General features: G+C 54.1%; 1 protein-coding gene across 1 annotated transcript; it reads right to left on the bottom strand.

Moving 5' to 3' along the window:
• Positions 1–433: 433 nt before the first annotated feature.
• Positions 434–3,500, bottom strand: LOC149364110 (uncharacterized). Its single transcript, XM_089574112.1, has 2 exons — positions 2,115–3,500; positions 434–2,036 (listed from the first exon to the last, which is right to left on the bottom strand). Exons 1-2 carry the CDS (start codon positions 3,252–3,254, stop codon positions 1,599–1,601), a joined length of 1,578 nt encoding a protein of 525 aa, XP_089430238.1. The 5' UTR covers positions 3,255–3,500; the 3' UTR covers positions 434–1,598.
• Positions 3,501–9,493: the final 5,993 nt, after the last annotated feature.

Genomic DNA, 9,493 nt, shown 5'->3' with positions numbered 1-9,493 from the left:
TGGCGTCCTGTGCTGACAGATGGGGACGGAAGCCCACCATGCTGTGCGGGTAGAGGTCTTGCTCCGCCATGTGTTGGGTGAGTCGAGCGAGTGCGACGTGTTCGAAAAGCTTGCCTAGGCATGAGGTTAGTGAAATGGGACGGAGATTTGAGGGTGTAAGTGGTTTGTGGGGCTTTGGTATGAATATGATTTTGGCGTGACGCCATGATTGGGGACGAGTGCCCTCCTGCCAGCATTTGTTGAAGTACTCCGTGAGCTGGGCGATCGATTGATCGTCCAAATTGCGGAGCATGGCATTAGAGATCCGGTAAACTCCTGGGGTGGAGTTAGAACGGAGAGTCAGGAGGGCCGCTCTGACTTCTGTCTCCGTGATCTCTGCGTCGAGGTTCGCATTCGGGGCGCCTGTATAGGGGGGCAGGGGGTTTGAGGTACCGGGAGTTGTATGTGTGTTTCTAAGTATATTAATGAGTGCGTCAGGAGAAAGGCCGGTCTTGTGTATAAGGCTTGTGACGTGGTGTTGTGTGGCTGTTTTGGATTGCGTGGGGTCAATTAGGTGACGGAGGAGTTGCCAGCTACGTTTGGAGGACAGATTGCCAGCCAAACTGTCGCAAATCTGACCCCAGTTTGATCGGCAGAGCTCCTCAGCGTGCTCAGTAATTTGTGTTTGCAGCGCGGCCAGCCGCTTTTTAAGGGTCCGATTGAGCTTTTGCCCCTTCCAGCGCTCTAGGATGCTATGGTGGGCCTCCCAAAGGTGGGCCAGGCGAGTGTCGAGGGTGGGCGTATCTGTTGTTGTGACAAGGGTTCGCGTGTGTGTGGAGACATCGTTCATGAGTGATGCCACCCACTGGTCGATGTCTATAATGGAAGCGTCAGGGAGGGCCGCCCGTGCGGAGCGTACAGCATCCCAGTTGGTGATTTTGTGTGTTAGGTGACGTGCCTGTCTTTGCTTGTACGGTACAGTAACGGAGAGGATGTAATGATCGCTTCCTAATGTATGACGCGTTGTGGCCCACGTAATACCAACAAGGTTGCGGCTCAGTGTGAAATCCGGGCTGGTGTCCGCGCTGACACTGTTACCAATCCTCGTGGGGGTGTTAAAGTTGTTGTGTATTGTGAGGCGGAGCTCTTGTACCAAGGACCAGAGACGCCGGCCTCGTCCAGTGGTGGTGCGGTAGCCCCAGTCAGTATGCTGACTGTTGAAGTCTCCTCCGATAATCAATGGATGCTTGCCTACAAGACGGTGGAGATCTCGCAGTAGCGTTTCCAATGAAGCCATCGGGTGAGATGGTGGGTGGTATATATTGGCGACAAACATCGATGGTAGTGAGTGTGTATCTTGTATGATTTCTGTAATTACGCAGGGCGTCTCGGAGGTGATGTAATGGGTTTGGTGTGTAATGGAGCGATGTATGAGTGTGGACGCCCTGGGTGTATTCGTGGCGTCCGAGTGAACAGATGTGTAGCTAGGAAGTGTGGCAGGGCTATGTGTGTCCTGAAGGAGAAGGATGTGGGGCGTGGGAAGTGTGAGGAGGAGGAGTTGGAGGGGTGCGCGCTTGCCCCGGAAGCGGCGGCAGTTCCACTGAAGAATTGATAAGGAATTAGGAGGGAGCCCCGCCATACTGGAGCTTTGGTGGGGTGAGGGCAAGTGGGTTGGTTGGGGAGTTCTGTGGGGTAGGTGGGCTGGATTGATGCGGCGGATTGAGGTGTAGCGAGGGAAGGGCCTGCTCTATTGTTTGGAGGCGGGCGTCGTACTGTGCAAGGCTCACCTCTAGGGTGTGCATCATGCGCGTAAATGCCGCTTCAATTTGTTGCTCGACCCGCTGGGAGAGGTGGTCGATGAGGTGATTGAATTTTGCCTCTAAACGCGCGTCCATCTCAGCGAGTTTAGCATCCAGGCGGGCCTCGAGGGATGTCAGGTCGGTCTGGGTAACGGGTGTGGGCTCTGTTGTTCGTTTTTTCTTGGGTGGGGGTGAGGGTGGGGATTGGGAGACGGACTCTTCCACGTTTTCTGTTGTTGTTTGAGGTAGTGGAGTGTGCTGGGCGGGAGGGACAGTTGGTGTAAGCTGTGGAAGGACGGAGGTGGGGGTCTGGATAAGAGAGGTAAGACGACTCACCTCGTCTCGCAGGGCCTGGAGCTCCCGGTCACGGGGATCCACCTGTGTGGGCGGAGGGGCCGGGGGCTTGCTGGCATTGTTGACTCTGCCGGCCACTCTGTCCGCCCAGGAAAGTTGACGAGCCTGTTGGTCTTGGCGGCGGCGAGATGATGAACGCGACTTGCTGGACCAACGCACGTCGCTGCGGTCCGCGTCTCGGTCCGGTGTGCGGGAGATGTGCTGTTGCAGTGAGGCGGGTGGTGAGCGGCGTCCCCTGCCTTTGCATCCTCTAGTGCCGGTCATGTGGGCGCCTCCACATAGTATGCAGGCTGGGGTGCATGTCGGAGTGTCCTCTCGTGGGTGGGGGACGCCACACCTTGGACAGTTGTGTGTGCGCTGAAGGGTGCACACGTCCGAACGGTGTCCAGGTTGACGGCAGTTTGTACATGCGTCGAGGTGTCCTCTGTAGGGGGTGCAGTTGTGGAGGCCGCCTCCGTAGGAGATGGTTCTGGGCACCGGGCCCCCCCGGAAAGTAATGAGGATTGAACGGGTCTGTCCCATGCGGCGTGCATCAATGATGGGGGCCGTAGGGTTGCCCACGATGAGGTCTTCTAGAACCTGTGTCGGGGTTTCCTCCCAGTAGGCGTTGGTAATAACTCCCCTTACTGCACCATCCGGGGGGGCGATGTAGGCACTGACAGCGTAGGGTTGGTTTCGAATTTTGAGCTGTTGAATGGCGACCAGGCGAAGCGCGTCAGCTTGGTGAGGGGTGCTCATGGTGCATGTGTTGTTTGTGGGGTGAATGCGCAACTGGGTGGCGTCTGGATCTTGGATGTCCTTGGCCGCAGCTATCAGGGCGAGGCGAAGCTGGCGCGGTTGAAGGTCGGTTAAAGAAAGGCCTCCGTTCGAGCGGAAGACAATCTTGTAATCGCCCGCAGGTAACGGTGGCTGGCGTTGCGACCTTTGCGCCGCGAGACGCGCCGCTCGCAGCTGGGACGCTTGGTGTATGGAATGTGTCGGTCGTGAGCCGGCGCTGGCGTTCGCCTTGTCCTGGATCTTTGGCGCATCTTTTTGGCGGGTGGGTAGGTTCAGGATATGAGTCCAGTCCCTGGGATTGTAGTCCTTGGGGTTGATGGTCTCCCCGAGCACCTGGACCTCCATGCTCTCGCTGTGGGTGAGGTGGTAGGTGAACGCACGGTGGCGCGAGGCCTAGTGCGGCAGCTGGTCGGTTAGGGGTGGTTTGCGGCCCGTGGGCCCACGTAGGAGAGACCGTCGGCCACCAAAGTAGAGCTGATCGTAGTGCTCACCTTTATGAACGGTGTAGTGAAGAGGTGGGCACTGCGGGGCTCTTACTTCGAAGAAATCGCCGTGTTTGTACGGAGCCGATGCGTAGCGCGTTCGCACTCACCGGCCCCCTAGCGGTCCAGTCAGACGAAAAAAAAGCTATGAGGTTTCCCCTAGTAGCATAACGCGCCAATGCACTTTTTCATCATTGCCAGTCTTGCACACTCATTTTCCTGCAATAAAAGTTTGTGATCGCACGCAGCGTCATGTTTTGTCTAATAACGCATTCAGGAACCGGAATTGACAAGCTCTACTGAACAGGAGAGAACGATAACTAGGTACTGTCGACTTTGTCGATGCCTGAAGAGGCACTGAAAGAGACCAGTCCAGTTAGCCATAGAGCTCGTCCAATTCGCCATAAAGCTCATGTTGTAACCCACGCAAGCCTTCCGCATCTGCTAAAAGCAAAAATTTGCTTTTAGTGAAGCAAAACGCGCAGCCAAAACACTCGAGTCTAAAACCTACAACGTAACACGCGATCTCTGACACGCATTCACATCATAGCAGTCGGTGGGTAAGGCAACCTACATCTCCTTTCAGAGCGCTTTCAAAATAATTATGCAAGAGCTTAGATACGCGCAAACTCCCCACGACGAAGTCATAGCTTCCTTACTTACAGCATCTGAACTGTTCTATAATCTTCTCAGCCGTTCTCGCTTAGCGTATTAAGCGTGACGGCGACGCAGGCTCCTCGAGATGCAAATAATTCCGTCTCCCTTCGCGGCTGAAAGTGATGGGCAGTCGAGCATGCAGGCGGTGTCGTTGGCGTAGCGTCGCGTTGTATATAGCAAGAGCACCCGGGTTCCCCGGCGCAACGACGCAACGACGCAGCGACGCGAGCAATCGCAGCGGTGGAGAGCGCGGAGGAGTTCGCTTCGACTGCGCGCACCTTGCTTGCTTCCTGTCGACACGTCTATGTTTAGCCTGTCTGCATAGTTATGCATGAAACCCAACACGGCGGCGACGAACACGTAGGCTCGACTGCAACGGTGGAGACGGTCTTGCGTTTTCCGTTTAGACAAGCGATTCTTAAGCAGCTCGTTCAATTATGCAAGTTGGCTGCGTGTGTGGCTTCTGAAAGTGCTTATACCTCAACTCTATGAAATACAGGTCGCGTGTAGAGCGAAGAGACCTCACTCGGCACCGGGTCAAGGGGAATGGAAAGATATTAAAAGCAGCATTGAAGCAGGGCGTCGCAAGAATTGGGATGTCTGTGCTCGAAAATGGGCCACGACATCGCCTGGAAATGCTGCTGCCTCGGCGCGATTCTTCATGCAGGGAATCCGAAAGACAGCCGTGCTGTGAGCTGCAGTTTAGCGTAGGCGACTGTGAGGCCACTGAAAGGGACACTCCGGTTAAAGGGGTCGTGAAACGTTTTCCGAAAATTTTGAACGACGTGTGTATTTGGAATTCTGACCCTTCATTCTATAGTATACTTTGGTTCGTTTTATCGTCTGTGTTGATTGAATAGCGAAAAAAAACTAAATTTCGGTTTCCCAGCGCGCGTCCCCCTCAACTCACAGAAAACGTCATTTTAAGAAGCCAATCAGAGGCTTCTGTCGTCAACACAACATGGCGGCTTAGCGAGGCCTGCTTAGCCATAGTTGACCGAGGTTACAGCACGCATATTGACTCGAATGTGGCACCGTCGTCTGCTCAGAATGGAGTCTGCTAGCTCTCAAGCTGACACATGCGCGAAAACTTGGACGGCGCGCCGCACCAGTCGCCGCTTGCGAACTGCCGCCTACAGCAAGCAGGGACACGGAGCGGCAAGCATCTTTGCGCCACTTGACTCATGCCCGGCCCACATCGGGTGTAACACTTTGCCACCGCACACCAGCGCCTGCGCGCTGCTTGGCTACTGAAGTTCGCACCAGAAAAGACAAAATAGCGATGTTATCAGAAAGACTGCCGGCTGTACTCGGGCGGCCACAAAGCAATCCTGCCCACGTAGCGCGCTTTCGGCAACGGCGCTGGACGCGGGCGCGCCGGGCGACGAACTGCACTGCTCTCTGGCTGCCCTGGTCGTCGCTAGGCCTGTTTCGCACCGAAGCCGCGGTGGACAGCGCTTCGGAAATAGCCTGCTTTTGGCATCGCTTTACTGTCAACAGCATCGTCTCACAACAAAACATATGGTCATTGTTGCGGTGCGCTCGGCAGCGGAGCTTTATAGCGGACGCCAGGCGCGCAAGCCGGACCGCAAGTCATCTCTACCGACAACTGAAAATTCAAGGCAGCTACGGCAAACACGACAGTAACTTTGCGCAAGATTGATTTCCGCGGTCCAATTTGACGAGGTCATGAGTTCAAACCGCAAACGCTATACGTACAGTCAACCACAGACTGAACACGAATTACGGAACGCGTGGTCCGGACTGCCGTCGGCGCTCCGAAGAGTTAGTCATCGGTGCGGGATAATGCTCTCTGTATGTTCGCGGTGGCTGACGTCAGCTGGTGCGCAGCTCGCTTTGACTGCTTTTTCGATTCTGCCTGATCGCCGCGAGGACAGCGCGTTCGTCACGGGGGCGTTTCTGCCGTTTTTGCTCGCCGACACGGCCTCCACGACCCGCAACGCTCTTTGCAGTTTGCTCTTCGCCGGTACCAAAAATTGCGCGCTATGCTGCCGCGGTTCGCACCAGCTATCGTCAGCCACAGTAAACTTACCGACAGTATTATCTCGCACCAGATTACTATCACTCCGAGCCGCTGACTTCAGACCAGGCCATGCGTTCCGTCATTCGCGTTAAGTCAGTGGGCGGCTCTACCACGCGACCAATACGCCCGCGGCTTTTCGAATCTGAGCCGGAGTGCGACATCCGACTGCACGACGGCGCACGCTCCCTCGAGCTGCTTAAGACTGCAGTCGTAAACAGCACACGGAAGTCAACACTAACAAAATGAAATCTGGGGTTCTTAGGGCGTCTTACACGCTGAGAAATACAGTATTTCTACGGAGAGAACTTTGAACCCCGAAAAATGAGAAAGCGGTTTAGTAACGGTCAGGACACGAGTCATTAATACGAGGCGTGAACCTTACTTGATTAGCCGCGTGCTTAGGAAATAAAATACAGCTTATACCGCTGGTAATGACTGCCCCAAAGGTGATTGAAGCGCAGGAACAGTAATTTTGTAGTGAAATCGCAGTTCCACGCGCATTCAGTTTGTTTACAACGAGGTAGCCGTCAACAAAGTTGTGAGTGCAAACGTACTTGATCTCGAAGTTGTGGGAGAACAGCTACTTTTGTCTTTAGAACACTGCATAAGAATGAAATAGTGTATTGGACAGAACCATCGGCTTACCACATCTGGACTTGAGCTGAGCGTCCTCCTCGCGAAGCTCCTCTTCGTGCCCGCGCTGCGCGAACACCGAATTTGTACTGGCTTGATGAGGGGATGGCGACTGGAGCGGGACGCTGGGCGGACGATGTCTCATGAATGAGTAACGCGCGAAATGGTTGAGGGGCGTTATTGGAGTGAACGCAAGTAATCACGTGAAAATAGTCTGCCAGCTACTTCCGGTTCCAATTTTCGCCCACTCACTACAGTCGCCGCGCGTGACGGCATCGTTTATTCACTCATTTATTTGTGCTGTGACATGGTTCATTGTACAGCATCGTAAGATCAGCGCGTGCTGAGTATGCGCGTGTACTGAACGCCCACCTATCTCTGGTCTTCCTCCCGGCTGTCGTCAGCCACCGTAAACATACAGGGAGCATTATCCCGCACCGATGACTATCTCTTCGGGGCGCTGACGGCAGTCCGGGCCACGCATTCCGTTATTCGTGTTCAGTCTGTGGGTGACTGTACGCATTAGTTTTCCTTTTGGAACTCACGATGTCGTCCTATCTGACCGCGGCAATGAATATTGCGCAAAGTTACTGTCGTGTTTGCCGTAGCTAGCTTGAATTTTCATTTGTCTGTAGAGATGACTTTAAGCCACCTTCACACAGGCTGAGTGAGCCCCTGCGCGTGAAAGATGACTTCTTAGAGCGAGTGGCAAGCTGAATTGGGAGGGACGCAATGACGGGTTATTTCCCGACGCCCGGGGCCATCTTTCTGTGACCCTTTCGCATTTTCTGCACCTTTATCACCTAGAATTAGTGTAGAAAAATTTGCAGCACAAATGAAGCGAAAACATGGTGGTGGTGGTTACTACTTTCATCATCATCATCATCAGTCTGACTACACCCACTGCAGGGAAAAGGCTTCTCCAATGTCTCTCCAATTAACCCTTTCCTTTGTCAGTTGCCGCCACTGTATACCCGCAAACTTAATATCATCCGCCCACCTAGCTTTCTGCCGTCCCCTGCTACGTTTGCTTTCTCTTGGAACCTACTCCGTTACCCTTAAGGACCAGCGGTTATCTTGCCTTCGCATTACATGCCCTGCCCAAGCCCATTTCTTCCTCTTGATTTCAACTAAGATATCATTAACCCGCGTTTGTTCCCTCACCCACTCCGCTCGCTTTCGATCTCTTATCGTTACACCTATCATTTTTCTATCCATAGCTCGCTGCGTTGTTCTTAAAGGGGTCGTGAAACGTTTTCCGAAAATTTTGAACGACGTGTGTATTTGGAATTCTGACCCTTCATTCTATAGTATACTTTGGTTCGTTTTATCGTCTGTGTTGATTGAATAGCGAAAAAAACTAAATTTCGGTTTCCCAGCGCGCGTCCCCCTCAACTCACAGAAAACGTCATTTTAAGAAGCCAATCAGAGGCTTCTGTCGTCAACACAACATGGCGGCTTAGCGAGGCCTGCTTAGCCATAGTTGACCGAGGTTACAGCACGCATATTGACTCGAATGTGGCACCGTCGTCTGCTCAGAATGGAGTCTGCTAGCTCTCAAGCTGACACATGCGCGAAAACTTGGACGGCGCGCCGCACCAGTCGCCGCTTGCGAACTGCCGCCTACAGCAAGCAGGGACACGGAGCGGCAAGCATCTTTGCGCCACTTGACTCATGCCCGGCCCACATCGGGTGTAACACTTTGCCACCGCACACCAGCGCCTGCGCGCTGCTTGGCTACTGAAGTTCGCACCAGAAAAGACAAAATAGCGATGTTATCAGAAAGACTGCCGGCTGTACTCGGGCGGCCACAAAGCAATCCTGCCCACGTAGCGCGCTTTCGGCAACGGCGCTGGACGCGGGCGCGCCGGGCGACGAACTGCACTGCTCTCTGGCTGCCCTGGTCGTCGCTAGGCCTGTTTCGCACCGAAGCCGCGGTGGACAGCGCTTCGGAAATAGCCTGCTTTTGGCATCGCTTTACTGTCAACAGCATCGTCTCACAACAAAACATATGGTCATTGTTGCGGTGCGCTCGGCAGCGGAGCTTTATAGCGGACGCCAGGCGCGCAAGCCGGACCGCAACGGCCGCAGGCAGCGGCAGCTGAGCGGCGGTTGTGGCAACAAATTTGCTCGTATTACAGTTGCTGCTTCTACCAGCAACTCGGCATTGTACAACGATCCTCAAAAATGATCTATTTTCCACACTTCTTGCTCCCAAAGTTTATTATTTACATGAAGAAAAATATTTAGCTCATTTTTATCACGCCAGCGGACGGGATCCAGGTTTGCCGGCCGGCCTGCAGCCGCTGTATTTCACATTCGCACCAGAAAAGACAGAACAGCGCCATGCTATCAGAAAGGCTGCCTGTTATATTCGAGCAGTGGCAGCATGCCGAGCTTTCGGAAACGACGCCGCCTGCGGACGCGCCGGGCGATGAAGCTAGCTGCGATCGAGGCTTGCCGGCGGCCCTGGTCGTCGCTAAGCCTACCTGGTTTTGCATCGATACTATCGATACCGCAGCTGAGGGAGCTTCGGAACTGGTCAGCGCTGTAAAAGGTACTACTCTCGTCACCCCTTTAACTGTGAACCTGTCCCATAATAAAATAGATATGCACGATTTCCGCGACGCCAGCGGAGCTAGCAAATGCCAGCTATGCGAGCGGCGACCAGGCAGTAAATAAAGCGGTCATTGGATGAAATTTGCTTGTATCGCCGAATTGAATACTGCCAGCAACTCGGCATCAGCCAAAGATCCTCAAAAATGATT

This window comes from Amblyomma mixtum, chromosome 2 (genome assembly GCF_055824585.1).
Source record: "Amblyomma mixtum isolate Tamu chromosome 2, ASM5582458v1, whole genome shotgun sequence".
NCBI classification, from domain to species: domain Eukaryota; kingdom Metazoa; phylum Arthropoda; class Arachnida; order Ixodida; family Ixodidae; genus Amblyomma; species Amblyomma mixtum.
The sequence above is the reverse complement of the archived record's forward strand: the minus strand, read 5'-3'. Positions and strand labels throughout refer to the sequence as shown.

Bases quoted from the DNA above. Each gene is read 5' to 3' on its own strand.
- LOC149364110 (XM_089574112.1), bottom strand. From the start codon at position 3,254: ATGGAGGTCCAGGTGCTCGGGGAGACCATCAACCCCAAGGACTACAAT. The intron at 2,037-2,114 runs GTGAGTCGTCTT...CCTCCCGCCCAG, and splicing joins TCCAGGCCCTGCGAGACGAG to CACACTCCACTACCTCAAAC.